Source organism: Papaver somniferum, chromosome 5, assembly GCF_003573695.1.
Source record: "Papaver somniferum cultivar HN1 chromosome 5, ASM357369v1, whole genome shotgun sequence".
Classification (NCBI taxonomy): Eukaryota; Viridiplantae; Streptophyta; class Magnoliopsida; order Ranunculales; family Papaveraceae; genus Papaver; species Papaver somniferum.
This window is the reverse complement of record NC_039362.1, coordinates 45,682,712-45,699,403: the sequence shown is the minus strand read 5'-3', so window position 1 is coordinate 45,699,403 and position 16,692 is coordinate 45,682,712. Positions and strand designations below refer to the sequence as shown.

At 36.6% G+C, this 16,692-nt stretch overlaps 1 protein-coding gene across 1 annotated transcript; it reads right to left on the bottom strand.

Annotated features, from left to right (window-relative positions):
* Nucleotides 1-580: 580 nt before the first annotated feature.
* On the bottom strand, nt 581-5,751 carry LOC113281499. The gene is made up of 2 exons (XM_026530269.1): nt 3,793-5,751; nt 581-2,145 (listed from the first exon to the last, which is right to left on the bottom strand). Exon 1 carries the CDS (start codon nt 4,838-4,840, stop codon nt 3,971-3,973), a length of 870 nt encoding a protein of 289 aa, XP_026386054.1. The 5' UTR covers nt 4,841-5,751; the 3' UTR covers nt 581-2,145; nt 3,793-3,970.
* Nucleotides 5,752-16,692: the final 10,941 nt, after the last annotated feature.

Genomic DNA, 16,692 nt, shown 5'->3' with positions numbered 1-16,692 from the left:
CCGAAAACTCTGCCATTGTTGCTGCCATTTTTCCCGCCTTTTTTCATTTTTGAATTTTGGGAAGAAAATGTCCTCCCGCTAATCGTGTACGGGTGTCCTTTTAGCACTTGCCCTGGGGTGTAAATAGTATTTTTGGGCGTAAATAGTAATTTTTCTGGGATTCCTTCAGCGCATTTCTGGGGTGCCTTTAACACATTTCGGTGGTGCCTTTAGTACTTCACCATGGGGTGTAAAACACCACTTTTCGAGCCAATTTTGCCGCAAGAGCTTATTTTTCCAAAAACATGTACAAAAACATAAAACACCATAATAAGTACGAAATCGAGTACTAACAATACAGAACATTGAGGACAAATTAGACACAAAAATGTGTCTATCATGATACTAGTTGTATAAGCTAGAGTCGATTCTCCTTTAACCTTAGGTTTCTACTGAGACCCTGTAGGTTAACGACTTGAAGACTTCATTGGAATTGTGAAGCCAGACCGATACTACTTTCTTGTAGTTGTGTGATCTGATCTTGTTGTTTCTATCGTATTGAGTACAATCGTAACGATTGGCTTGAGATTGATATCTCCGATAGGAAAGATATAAAAGTAATCACAAACATCTTTGTCTCATAGTTTTTGATTCCACAATATCTTCTTTCGCCGCGTCGATTAAGATTATTGTGAGGTGATTGATAATACTAGAAACCAAAGTCTTCTTTTATAGCTCGCTTTTCCATGCAATATTGAATTGGATTGAAGCCCAAGTTTTCTAACCAGACCGACTTCTAAATATCACTTCAATTCACAGCCGTTGATCGCCTAAAATAATGCCAGCAAACTCTTTTGTAAACTGGTTTCTCGGCTCAAATCTCTTCTATTAATTGAACTGTCGTTGTAACTTGAATTCCAAGTACAACCCATCTCACAGACCCGCAGGTTGCAACTCACTTTGTTCCCTGGTTCACATTTGTTCAAAACCCACACAAACTGGCACCCCCTGTTGTTGTCCCTCTGAGCTTCACAAAACACTTCTTCTGTTGAGTCGAGAACATCTCTTAGCCGTCTTCTTTTCTCAACTGAAACCTAACCCAGCCCTTGGCAACTACTCGTCAGACCCATTGGCTAGAGAATGGTGCAATCGACAACAGCTGCAACTACCTTCTTGGTACCAGAACTTGACCAAATCTTCATATATTTGAACACAAGAACCATGTCCTTCTTGTACGCAGAAAAACGCTCTTCGAAATCATCCTAAACACGCATCAGATATCAGATATCATGGTCTTGCTGATAAAATGGAAAAGCTGGTGCACCACTTGGTCGTGACTGAGACTGTGTTTACTCAGGGATTTTCACAAACACCTTGTCTGCGCATAGTAAACTGGTGGAGGTTATGTACTGGCTGTATTTTGAAGGCTACACAAACTCCTTCCCTGCAAATTTGCATCAAACCCATTCATTTATAATCATTCAAAGCTCTGAATCACACATCAATTCATCCATTCAACACCCATCAATGGTACTAGGTTCAGTTTCATGGCTGCCTTCTCTGTAACAATATTTACCCAAAATACCAAATCACATTGACGGCCAACTCATTCTACTTGATATCTCACAGATTCTTATAGGCTTTTTATTCTTATCCGTTCATCTCTGTTATGAACAGCAGTCACCACTCTTCCTCTCTGGCTCCTCGTTCAAAAGCCTGCCTTGTTAATCATCTTTTCTTAACCCAACAGACTGTACATTGCTCTTCTCGACTGTGAACTGCCTCATGGACCCTTGACAGCACCAGATCGGACCTGAGCTTGTTGGCATGAAGGAGCTTGGTGCAGAGCAGGTTTAGCAGCTCGGACCTGACTGAATTGGGGCGAAATTATCGACCTAGCTTTTAGCCTTTAGGATATAAAAGATGGTGGGCTTCCCTGAGAGACAGAGCGCATCTGTCTTTAGCCAAATGAAATGACTATTTTGTGTCTGCCCTGAGCAGAAGCAACGGGAGCTTCAGTAACTCCTTGTTTTCATTCTTTTGAGACTTGCAATGTTTGCTAACTTCAGTGATTCCACGTAGTTTAAGACTTGCAACTCTTACGCTCACCAAATATTGAATTGAGCTCTGATTTCTATTGTTTCTCGTCACATGATTCCAAAATACCTACAAAACGCAAACAAAGTGTAATATACAAAAACACAAGAGAAATAACTAAGAAAAGCATAAGAAATTGATACTCAAAAGATGCATTTTAGCCACTTATCAAATTCCCCCATACTTAGTCTTTGCTAGTCCTCGAGCAAACAAAACAAAATTAAAATACAACAACTCTGTATCGTCGAGGCTACGGTTAATTTTAGCATGAATAACAAGCCTCTAAACCCCTAGGTGTCCCTAGTAGACGAGTTATAGTCTCGTAAAGGTTTACAAGAGGTGTACCTACAAAACCTATATTTCCAACTCCAGCTACCTGTGACAAATCTATGAACAAATCCAAAATGGCTACAGGAGGAGGTGCCCTGATGTGAATCCAAATCATATATAAGTAAAGCTCTTCTCAGAATGTCGAACAAACCACAATACTCGGAATAACTAACCACAATCATATATGAATAGATTAAGAAGATGGATATAGAGATAGATGTTTGCGAATGTTGACTAAGTGAACGGTGTTTCCCATATCTGTCTGAAGGTCACCGCCAAGATGAACCTATGAATCCTAATAGATTGAGATACTGGTCTGAATACTAATATCAACTCAACTGGCATATACAAGGGAACCAGTGATCGATAATCCTAATTCTAGATCAACTCGACTGGCAAATACAAGGGAACCAGCGGTCGATTTATTAATTGAACAATAATAATAATAAAAAAAAAATTCTTTTTTTTCACTTTTTTTTTCGAATTGACAACATGATTAGATCTTTTGGATCCAAGCGCATGCTTCTTGTCAGCAGATTACATGGTAATTCCCGTGGATCCTGCGTTCCACGCTTGCTTAGGTGACGGAGACAGGGAGAACACACACATATTGATATCCAAGTGTCATTTTTTTATATCTTTTTTTATTTTATTTTATTTACTCAGGTTGGTCTAATTGGTCTGGTCACTTTTTTTCACTTTTTTTTTCCTTAGTAACTCAATCACTCTATTTCATCCTAGCAGTAATAACAATTCGATGTTAGTGACCCACCAAATCACTTAGAGTAACAAAAAGTTGCAAAAATAAAAACAGAAAAGTGATATGGTGAATGATTCCGAGATATGGTAACAACTATCATATAATTTCTAACACCTGAGCTGTGTTTTTTTAGTTAATGGGTTTTTCAACTCCTGCAACCAAGATGGTTCCATCCACTTATATTGTCTAGTATCATCCTGAAGGCACAAGTTTCTAGATTTTGAAGTTTATCAAGCAAAATAAATTTTTTAGATTTTTTTTTTAACTAAAGCATCAAACTCTAAAAATTATATACAAATTACATAAATTGATACTCTAACTCATAGCTATTTCTGAACAATAGAGAATAAACACTAAACAAGCTATTTAGTTGGCATTTAATCCCGACTCAGCCAATATATACCTCATCGTCAAGAAAAAATTCCATCTATTTAGAAAGGCTAGTGTTTATTCTAAATTGTTCAAAAATCTCTAAAAGGTAGAGTTTTGTGTATACGTCAAATTTTTTTCTTATTATACCCTACCCCCACACTTAAATCAAACATTATCTTCAATGTTTCAAACCATTGCAAAAAGAATAAGAGGAATACTTGAAAAGACAAGGAAGTAAGAATTGGAATTGTCACCTGATTGAGGCATATGAGAAACATTCAAAATAGACTCCCCATATATCAACAATCTGAAAATTTGAGGATCCACCCACAAAACAATCTGCAATTCGAACAATAGCTTCACAAGAATATTAGCACAAAATAACAAAAGTGAAACTATCATCACATAAGAACCACCCCCACACTTAGTTCTTTATACATCGCGAAATATATAGGAAACAAAAGTAGAATGACTTCTTATGGAAACCTGCACGGCGCTAAATTCATACATATATGGTGGATACTTAGAAGAAAGGAATTCGGAAAGAGCTTTAGAAGCATTCAATTCCAGCACCAAATGAGGTATTTTCCTAAAAGATGGATTAACAACTCTACAAGAAACTACTTCAAGTTTGGGAGGATCATCATTAGATAGAGGTTCATGTACAGGGATAGACAAACCTCGCATAATCTCAAACATTACGGGATCCTCAGTACTCCTGAAAAAGTCCATTGATTCTCCGACATCACAAGTATCACAATTCTCATTCAAACTCTTTACGAGCCATTCTTCATCAGTTTCTTCTATAACTTCCAAATCTTCATCATCAGAATCGAAATCTGCTCCAACTAAGTCATCGTAATCCTTACGGTCTCCATCACAAGTTGACTTCTCATTCAAAGTATTCACAATATCTGAATTAGGGGTGTTATTCACAAAGAAGTCATAATCATCATCGCTCTCATACACAACATAAGTCTTACCATTAATAACTTTACTGTTTCTAGACTCAACTTCTTCCTTTTGAATAAGTGAATGATCATTATCACAATCAAGAGTTGAGCTAGTTACACCTTCATTATCAACATTAAAGCATTTGTCTTCTTCGGATTCATCATACTCTATATTGGCTTCCATGGGAATGTTAGAATGAGTTTGAACCTCTTCCTTGTTCCGCTCTTCTTGAATTTGATTCATGCCATTTCTGATGTTGTCTATATTCCGTTGAAGTTCTTGGAGTGATTCATTGTAACTCAGCTGAAATTCACAAAATTGTTGTGTTGCTTGAAGCATCTGTTGCATCACGGGAATAACAACTTCAACAAAACTATCAAATTTCTGATTTGAAGATTGCTCCACCAAACTTGGATACACACCACTTTCATAGTTTCCAGCCCAAGTCTCATCCCTTTGAATGGGTGAATGATCATAAATACGATCAGGAGTTGGGCTAGACTCGTTGAAACAAGGTTCGGTTGGTTGTCTACCAAGTTATTCCACTGCCTTTAGCTCATAGAGAATGTGATCGAACATCTGCACATGTCTAGAATTAAACTGATTAAAAGTACAACTATCCTCCCATCCTTGTGATTGTTCATATCCAAAAGATTGGTTTTGATTATATCCCAAGTATGGTTGGAAGTCATAAGAATGAGAATTAAATTGATCACCATAGTATGTATGGTCTTGTAAACCATATACGTTGTTCCCAAAAGGAAGCATCTTGAAATATTATGCACACAACTAGTTTAGAGATTTACCTTTTGTTCCCAATTGTGCACACACCAAAAGAATGATTGTTTGTACCTGAAAATAAAATTCTAAAAAGATAAATTAGTAAATACAAAGAATGAAACTAAATGCAAAAACAGAAAATTAAATAACAACTCAAACTACCGACTGCTCCTCGGCAGCGATGCCAATTTTGACGAGGTGTCGAACTAGCAAAAATAAATTCCTTACTTCTCTTACACTAACTAGTAGTATACGGATAAGCAGGTTCGTTCCTAAGGGAGAGTCGAATTTAAAGTTGTCAATTCAATTTCTGAACGCGAATAATGCAAGACAAATATTAATGCAAATATGAGTATGAGGATGATCAGAGACTCTTTCTCAGTCACAAAACATGAATCTTATTGATATAGCTAGTTTCTGCAAAGTACCTTGTTACTAACAACCCTAGAATAATTAGTACGCTCAACTATTCCGTTATTATCTCCTAAGTTCACCGGATACGGAAGCGCTCGACTACCGGATTCTACTTGTCAAGTTTCCTAGAAGTACGCTCTCTAGGTGTGACTTAAACAAATGTTCTAAGTTTTATGAGATAAGGTTGTTCCTAGTGATAAAATCAAAGGCATGAATTACCTACTAGTGTCAATTTCTACATATGGGTACTTAACAAAATCCCATCGTCAATGACAATAACCACATATTACTACTTGTATTAGGATTCTCTAGACAATTACGGTTCGAAGAGGTCTTAACTAGCATTAAAATCATCCATCAACCATTCAACTTGCAACTTAAACGATTCATGAACAATTCATAAACATTATTGGCACGGTAGAGAATAAGCAATAACAAAACAGATTGCGAGAAAGAAGGCTCTTTAAATATCAACTTGAATTCATGTCCGGACGTTGAAATCGTCCCTAATCAAATATGCTTAGCTACTGGAGTTCATGGTGAATAACAAGCAAAACAGCAAACAGAAACTATGACTGTTGAAACCAAATTAGCAAACCCAAGCAGCGGCAGGTGGTAGTGGAATGATGTTGTGGACTGGCGATATGGTGATGGCATATGGACTGGAGGTACGGATGCTTGCTGCTTGCTTGGTGTTGTAGCTTGCGACAGAACTGGTATTGTTGAGGCGGTATTGTGCTGCTGATGTAGTCGTAACTCGTGAACTGCAGGTGGAATAGATGTAACAGCAGCTGGCGGAGGAGGTGATGGTGGTAGGTGGACTGAACTGCAGACACGGAAGTTTATGAATGCTGGTGATATGCAGACGAGATGGTGTATGCGGATGGAGAGTTGCAATGGAAGGTAATGCAGGTGGTGATAGAGATGATGCAACAGATATGGTGGTAGGGTTTAGAGAGGAGCAAAGCTCCTCTCTGTTGAGAAGAAAACAGTCGCCTGAGGTATGGGGTATGAGATCTGATTCTGGAAACCAAAGTCTTCTTTTATAGCTCGCTTTTCCCTGCAATATTAAATTGAATTGAAGCCCAAGTTTTCTAACCATACCGACTTCTAAATATCACTTCAGTTCACAGTCGTTGATCGCCTAAAATAATGCCAGCAAAATCTTTTGTAAACTGGTTTCTCGGCTCAAATCTCTTCTATTAATTGAACTGTCGTTGTAACTTGAATTCCAAGTACAACCCATCTCACAGACCCGCAGGTTGCAACTCACTTTGTTCCCTGGTTCACATTTGTTCAAAACCCACACAAACTGGCACCCCCTGTTGTTGTCCCTCTGAGCTTCACAAAACACTTCTTCTGTTGAGTCGAGAACATCTCTTAGCCGTCTTTTTTTTTCTACGAAACCTAACCCAGCCCTTGGCAACTACTCGTCAGACTCATTGGCTAGAGAATGGTGCAATCGACAACAGCTGCAACTACCTTCTTGGTACCAGAACTTGACCAAATCTTCATACATTTGAACACAAGAACCCTGTCCTTCTTGTACGCAGAAAAACCCTCTTCGAAATCATCCTAAACACGCATCAGATATCAGATATCATGGTCTTGCTGATAAAATGGAAAAGCTGGTGCACCACTTGGTCGTGACTGAGACTGTGTTTACTCAGGGATTTTCACAAACACCTTGTCTGCGCATAGTAAACTGGTGGAGGTTATGTACTGGCTGTATTTTGAAGGCTACACAAACTCCTTCCCTGCAAATTTGCATCAAACCCATTCATTTATAATCATTCAAAGCTCTGAATCACACATCAATTCATCCATTCAACACCCATCAATGGTACTAGGTTCAGTTTCATGGCTGACTTCTCTGTAATAATATTTACCCAAAATACCAACTGAGAATCACATTGACGGCCAACTCATTCTTCTTGATATCTCACAGATTCTTATAGGCTTCTTATTCTTCTCCGTTCATCTCTGTTATGAACAGCAATCACCACTTCTTCCTCTCTGGCTTCTCGTTCAAAAGCCTGCCTTGTTAATCATCTTTTCTTAACCCAACAGACTGTACATTGCTCTTCTCGACTGTGAACTTCCTCATGGACCCTTGACAACACCAGATCGGACCCGAGCTTGTTGGCATGAAGGAGCTTGGTGCAGAGCAGGTTTAGCAGCTCGGACCTGACTGAATTGGGGAGAAATTCTCGACCTAGCTTTTAGCCTTTAGGATATAGAAGATGGTGGGCTTCCCTGAGAGACAGAGCGCATCTGTCTTTAGCCAAATGAAATGACTATTCTGTGTCTGCCCTGAGCAGAAGCAACGGGTGCTACAGTAACTCCTTGTTTTCACTCTTTTGAGACTTGCAGTGTTTGCTAACTTCAGTGATTCTGTGTAGTTTAAGACTCGCAACTCTTACGCTCACCAAATATTGAATTGAGCTCTGATTTCTATTGTTTCTCGTTATATGACTCCAAAGTACCTACAAAACGCAAACAAAGCGTAATATACAAAAATACAAGAGAAATAACTAAGAAAAGCATAAGAAATTGATACTCAAAAGATGTATTTTAGACACTTATCACAACTGTACCTTGGATCAGTGTGAGATTGATTGGGGTTCAACTACAGTCCAGACCGAAGTTAGTTTGTAGTAGGCTAGTGTATGTAGCGTCTTAATACAATGTGTGTTCAATCTGGACTAGGTCACGGGGTTTTTCTGCATTTGCGGTTTCCTCGTTAACAAAACTTCTGGTGTCTGTGTTATTTCTTTTCCGCATTATATTGTTTATCTTTATAATTGAAATATCACAGGTTGTGCGTTTGAATCAATCAATTGGGAAATACGATCTTTGTTTGTTGATTAAAATTGATTGATCCTTGAACACTGGTCTTTGGTACCGTCCAAGCGATTTCTCTTGTATTCAATTAGACTCGCAGACTTTTATTTGCTTGAGTAAGAATTGAATCGAGAAAGAGAGATATAACTCTTCGATATACTTTATTAAGATTGAGTCTAGTTGATTCTCTTGAAAGTATATTGGAGTTAGTCCATACAGATTGCTAATCGAAATATTGGGTGTGGTTGTTGTACCCCCGCTTTTTCAGTAGGCATAATAAGTTTATCCTAGGTATCCCAAGTGTAATATGTGTTTATAGCACTCCCCATGATGACCAATGTGTACTTAAATAACTATAATATGTTTAGAAAACTCAGAGAATATATCCCTGATACATGTAAGACTTAGAACAGTGTTGAACACGCATATGTTGCCTCATGAAAACCTTGAGAAGAAAAATCCAGAGGGACAAAACCTTCCCGAAGTAAAAAGAGTACAACATGTTAAGTCTGATAAGTTATCTTTTATAATGATACTTCCCCTGATGGATACTTCAGCAAAATCTTGGCTTATAAATAATTTATTCGACGCATAATTTCCAATTTTGTAAAATAATTTTATTGAGTATCGAAGTTGGTAATTCTTTAGGAAGAGGTATGCTATACTGTTACTTGAGTATACTTGTTGATGACAATCTCACCATTTTTTGTAGGTAATGTGTGAAGAAAACCACATATTGATATGCTTTGTTCAATTTACTTTGATGAAACCTTCCTTTAGTTATGCAATACAAGCAAAATTTGTTTTCGTATATTACTATTGTTGAGTATTTAATTAAATGGGGTCTACATGATTCTTCAGTGTGATGTATAACGTACCTTCACCAAACCATTGACGACTTATTTCCAAGTCTGATAATAACTCAACATGATTTGTAATGATAGCTGAAATGGTTTTCTTTACTGGCCGCCAAGCAAGGTAGTCAATATCGGTTGTACAACCCGATATTACAGGTTTTTATCGGATATCGGAAAATACCTATGTGATAATGAAAATATCGGAGATACAATATGGAACGATATTATCGTTTGTACAGGTCGGTACGGACCGATATATCGGTTTTACTTATACACCGATAATATCGGTTTCAAGGAATAAGTTTTCTATCAATATGCATCTAGTCTTTACAAACAAGTACAACGTCAATTGGAGAAGTTAAAAAAGTCTTAATATATTTAAGATATAAAATCAACAACTATATGGTAGGATATAAGACGGAAACCATTTTTCGATTGCAAGGCAGGAAAATGTAAAAGATAAAAGTGAAGGATAATAAGAAAGATTTGCCGGCATAATAGGACAACAATCACAATGCTAGCTCATAAACAACCTTGTATTTTGAAAATTTGAGATATATGCATGATTCTTATTATTTTTTACTATGGTTTTATAAATATTTGAAATTCTAGTTCTAATGTTGTATCATCGATGAAAACCGATATTATCTTTTGTATAGATGTATCGGACCCGGCCGATACGAGATCGATACGCGATATTAACTACCTTGTCGCCAAGATATAGTTGTATCTGGATAAGTGAACAAATACCCTCTTGTTGATCGTCCTTTGTGTGGAACAAAAAGATAAACTATATCTCGATATCCAAATGTATGAAGAGAAACTGCCCCACTACATTTAGGAATCAAAGTAATATTGGTACAGTTTAACCTCAAATCAAGCATACTGGTTCTCTCAAACTCTCTAACAACAAGCATTGGATCGGACTTAACAATGTCCCATGCAGACTTATAGATTTCCATCGTAAATCCATCTGGTCCCGAGCACCAAACTGATCAATCACCTGCTTAACTTCGACTTCAGAAAAAGGGTTTTCCAGACTCATACATTCTTCAAAAGAAATACTAGGAAGTAGTTTCCTTAGAAATCATTTTCTTATCATAACACATATTGCCACCAATTATCCGAAAACTTATGTTATTCAACTTATATTTAAAAGTTTTTTTTTTGAAACTATGCATAGGCAAAGTAATCGAAAATGTTCCTCGGTCCTACTCGGTGGGGTACCTTGTAGCGAGGAGCAATGAGCTCGGACTTGGAAATCGCCAATACTCGGCCTCATACTCGGAACATTTTTATTAGATATTTATATATAATACTCATGAGTCATGACTTATACCTAATACTCGGTCTCTTCGGCCAATTACTCAGCGAGTACTCGATCTCCTCGGTCGATTACTCGGTCTCCTCGGTTGTTCATCGGAATGAACTTGGACTCGGAAATCGCCTCGCTCATTTACCTTGTAACGAGTAATCGGCCGAGGAGACCGATTTTGACTACTTTGGGCATAGGCCCGTCCGACCCCCTGGTAGCGTAGCCACCGAGCCTTCACTTCCATTGAGCAAACCCGACCCCTTCCACATAATAAAATTAGTAGTAATTACACCAGATCTCCAATGTTTGAGCGGAGACTCGAATTGCAGACCTCCTACTTGATAATCAGACTCCTCCTGGCCAACTGGGCTAACCCCTGATGTTGAACTTCGTTGAAAAAGAAGCATGTTGAACTTTATCCCTAGCTATAATATTATCATCATAAAGAGTATTAATTGATCTCGTCTAAACTATCCAGCACATCAGTTGTAAGCTCTAAATTATCAATTTGAGATTTAAATTACCAAAAGTGGACTTCTGCCCATTCTTAATAAAGAATTTTGAAGCTTGTAATTTCTTTGCAAAAATGTAACTTGGTTTACCAGAAAAGTTTAAAATAATCCACCAAATTTTAAGACTATTTAGAAAATTAGGATGCTTTAGGATAAAATTATCAAACCTAAAAGGAGATCTAAACTTCTCATCTGAATTACAGCACAGTAAGATTGGCGTATGGTCTGCCAATCTTTCTAATTATTTCTCCCCGTAGCAATGTGTAAGCTCCTTTGATCTCCCTCGTGAAATAATATTTCATCGGGTATATCTTTAGATTAAGACATGATGGGAGATAAAAGGAGCTTACACATTTATATGTACCCATGGTTTGCATTTGGTCATTTGAATCCATTTCTCAACCTCTCTGAGAAGATGTGAATAACAATGAAGAAGTAATATTATTACAAGGTAATGATTAGGTGAATTACACATATACAGATGAGGGGTATTTATACCCATTCAGACAGACAATATTCAGACAGACAATGTCAAGTCGATATAATTGACTTGACTATTCCTAATACACCCCCACAATTGATACACGCATACACAGTAACAATTGTAAAAACAGAAACTCAACAAGAGTCATTCTAAGAAACAACAAACAATGATCAACAAGAGCCAATGTAAGATAAGAGGAAACACAAGAATACAACATATGCTCAATAAGAGACAATCTGATAGTAGAAGAACATCTTTAATCTTGTTCGGTGACAACAACAGTTGGAGATTGCACTATCCTTTGTAGAAGCCTGGATAAAGTTGGATAGCAGAGACCCTCAGTCATTATATCAGCTAACTATTCTTCAGTTGCCACATAACTAACATGAATAATTCCTTCCTCTACCAGCTCTCTGACAGTATGATAATTTATCTCTACATGCTTGGTCCTGGTATGGAAAACTGACATATTGCACTATGATTGTCACACAATAACTGCAGAGGATAAGCAACTAAAATATTCAATTCTTTTAGGACATATGTCAACCATTGCAGTTCAGCAGTAGATACAGTTAAGCACTTATATTCAGCTTCAGTTGAACTTCTTGAAACAGTCGGTCGTTTCTTTGAATACCAAGAAATTATAGAATTACCCATGAAAACAACATATCCAGAAGTAGATCTTCTTGTGTCTGGACAACCATCCCAGTCAGAATCAGTTTATGCAGTCAAAGAATTGATGTCACCTCTCTTTAGAGTAATACCAGTTCCCAAAGTACCCTTTAAATATCTTAAGATTCTTTTGACAAGAAGAAAATGTTGATCAGTTGGTTTATGCATAAATTGTGATATATAATTTACAGCAAAACATATATCTGGTCTTGTATGAGTAAGATATTGAAGACCACCCACTATTGTTCTATATGCTAAGGCATCAGTTAATGGAACATCATCATGAAGAACATCTTTTCCCTTTTGCAACTGGAGTATCACATGGCTTGCAATCCATCATTCTACCTCAGCAGAATTTGTGGGTTCAACAACAGCATTGGAATGAGGTAAAGTAGAATCTAAAGTAGAATTTTCAGCTGAGGTAGAACAAGAGTTATAATAGAAATTAGATTCATTAAAAACCACATGGCGAGAAATATGAAGCTTATAAGAAACAGGATAAAAGCATTTGTATCCTTTATGAAGTGGACTATAGCCAATGAAAAATGTATTTAGTAGATTTTGGAGATAATTTGTCAGGTCTATAATGACCAAGAAAAGGAAAACAAATGGATCCAAAAACTCGCAATGTTGAGTAATCTGGAGGTTGTTGAAATAAAATCTCATAAGATGACTTCATTGATAAAATGGGTGTAGGAGTCCTATTTATTAAACAAGCCCCTAACCCGGTGCTTACGCACCGTAGTTTAACGTACAGTCATGTAAATATAAGAAATGTGGTTCATTTATATGCTTTGATTTTCCTCAAAAGCAAAAATCAGAGCCCTAAATTTTTGATGTGCATTTCCCGACGTCATTCTTACTTCTCCATGGTAAACTTAAATTAGCGAGAAATCTTTATTTTAATAATAATAAATAAACATGTTGGTGTCGTCCAAAGCACTATTTTAGTTTTCACAAAATTGGTTAAAAAGATCAAAATCAAGAATTTCTGGGTGAAAAAGACTTGTACATTTTGATATTATTTAAATGGACAAAAATTAAAAAGATACTGTTCAAATGGAAAAAAATATAAAAATAGCTAGGATGTAACCAGTTTCATCCTACCCATTTTCAAATATTTTTTCTTATTTTTAATTTATATCAGGATGCATCCAGTTTTATCCTTGCTATTTTTTAAGTTTAAGCCGCGATGAATCCAGTTTCATCCTTGCTATTTTTTTTTTTCCATTTCACCCATACTAATTTTTACTCGTCCATTTGAACCATGTTTTAAATTTTTTTGGACAAATGACCCATTTTCCGTTTAGTTTTTGTCCCATTTCTTCGTTTTCGTAAGAATGCAGATTAGTAGTGCATATTATTTTGCATTGTTGCTAAATAATATACTTTTCGAACTTGCCAAATCTAGACCACCATAAGTCTACTTGAACTTTATATATCAATCCTGTTAAAGGGGCGACATGATTCATTAGAGGGGCGGCAACCTAATAAGACAAAAAGGGTCATTACATGGTAATTCATGCCACCCCTTATCAAAAAAAATATGGAAATGACCAATTAACCCTTATTATTAATAATCAAGATTAGTGATGATAATCAAGATTAGTGTTGATAATTAATTTTCACTTATAATAACTCTAGAATCAGATTTTTAGAGTTGAAAAAAAAAAGTTGTGAGGAGAAGAAAAAAGACATTTTTGTGAAATCCTAGATTTTGATTCACTCAACCAAAATGAGTGATTCCAGTGACAAATTTGAGATGGGTGAATCTCTAAATTAGTTCCCATTAGCTTTTTGTCGCTCAAAATTATCTAAAGTACGTAAAAAAAATCGAAACTTTTAAAGTTTCAGAAGAACTTACGGTTGGAATTTAGCTCGTTACCAACCGTAACTCTCAGTTACGGTTCCAAAAGTATTGAATACCAACCGTAACTGGTTCAATTTGGGGAAAACCCAATCGTAATACCAGTTACGGTTGGTAGAATGACAATATATAGCAACCGTAACAAATTACGGTTGGTAACTAATGAATCGAGATCAACCGTAATTAACCTACGGTTGGTAAGGTTATTTTAGTTACAAGTCGTAACTCAAATACGGTTGGTAACAGTGATGCAATTACAAACCGTACGTAAAAATAAAATGAAACATCCAGGACAACTTACGGTTCGTAACTTAAGTAACGAGGCCAACCGTAAGTAATTTACGGTTGGAAAAAAATTTCGTAACTGAATATTTTATCTCAAAATCAAGAACTTACGGTTGGTATTTGAGTTAAATGAACCGTAACATCAACCAAATTTATAGTTACGGTTCCAATTGGAATTATTACCAACGGTAACTCACATGCAACACAGAAATTTCAATTTCAATTTTGATCCAAAACTCTAATTTTTGATACAAAACTAACTTAAATCAAACACAATAAACAAAACCCTAACTGGGTCTTTTGGAAATATAGTTTTCAATCAACGATTATCAATTTTTCAAATCGCTGATTAATCGAGGACGATGAAAATTTCAATTTTAATGGAGGAGGAGAAGAGAAGAGAAGATGAAAAAAATCAAAAAAAACTGTTTTGATTTTTCTGATTTCATTAGGTAAAAATAGAAGTAGGGTAATCTGGTCAATTTACACCTCCTATAGGACATCCTCTAACCAATAAGAGGGACATTACTATCACCCTTGCCGTCCCTCGAATGGAACATGCCGCCCTTTAACATGATTGTTATATATAGAGAGAATGAGAATGATTTCAGAATCTTCCAATTTTGTGTAGATATCACAGAGGTTTCTTTAGGAATGCAACAATTATTGGAATTTTCAATGACCAACCATGTCCGGCGATTCTCCATCACTACTAATGTTTCATTGTTAACCCCTCCAAAGTGTTATTTTTTTCATGATAGTGCTAATGACTCCATCTCAACACTGGTCTCATCACGAATCATGTTGACGAAGAAGACTTCTCCATAACCCAATGGATGAATTTGAATATTAGTTTGGTCACAACCACAATGACATCTCTGTATCTGTTGTTCCCGAAAGATTCCAACTTTTTCGATCTTTTAATCCTTTTGTTCTTTAAGATGCTTTTCTACATTGCCAGTTATACGCTGAATCGCTAATATAATATACGTCAACGTACTAAAATATTCATAATCCCACATGGAAACCAATAACATATTGATGAACATTTTGTTATGTTCCTACTCCTAATTCTACAAACAGATAACCGATCCCTTGACTTAAAGTTCCCTTCTGCAAATGTTTTAGTAATTCATTCTAGTGATGATGATGACTGCGAGTTCCACCTAAACTTCCTCCCGCTGTTGTTAGTAACCATTTCCGCCTATACATTTATAAATTTGCATATTGAACAACGAAACCGCTACAACCTTGTAATCATTGTTGTCACGACGCTCAAATACAATACTATGACATTGTCCTTGTTATCGACTTATAGTGTTTTGGCAGACTATACCGGAAGGAACACTCGAATAATAAGGTGCGTTTTGGAATAGTTTGTCAGGTATTGATGGAGTTAATAGATGATAAGACATATAGTCTCAATAAAATGAGTTCACCGAATTCATGTTATCAGAGCATCCACAGTGGGCGAGTATAACCAAAAATTTGGGATGAGATCGTGACGCAGTGGGACGGAGTAAAGATCAAATTCCAGCCAAAGATCAAATTCCAGACCATATTTGGTCGCGACCAAATACCAAATCCTAATATAGTCGGGCGTAAATTTAAAGTACGCTTGTTGCTGGGGGTAAATTTAAAGTACGCTTGTTAACGGGCGGAGATTTAAATCACGCCCGATGAAAATTCAAATTAAAAAAAAAAAAAAAAGTGAGGCGTTAACTTAAAGTACGCCTGTTGACAGGCGTAAACTTAAAGTGTGCCTGGTGATTGATTGGGCGGACATTTGAGATACGCCCGATGAAATTTTTTTGGGGCGGATCTTTAAATTACGCGCGACCAAATTTTAATCGCGACCGTTACGTGACAACACGCACTAAACCCAAAATTTGATCTTTTTTTTGATCTTTGATCTTTGGTTTTGATCGCACCACTGCAGTTGCTCTCAAGCACACTAAAAGATCATATGAAATTGAACCATTAAAGAACCACTTACTTTCCACAACGTCTTGAAAACACCTTCTTAAAACCCAGTAGTCCCCCAAAGTCAATCTCCTTGTCTTTTCCGACAATCAATTGTTGGAGTTAATCATTTGTTTAGCTCAGCGAATCAGACAAACGTTTTCCTTCCATTTACTCTGAAACGTTAAATACAAATATTTAAACAGAC

Bases quoted from the DNA above. Each gene is read 5' to 3' on its own strand.
- LOC113281499 (XM_026530269.1), bottom strand. From the start codon at position 4,840: ATGCAACAGATGCTTCAAGCAACACAACAATTTTGTGAATTTCAGCTG.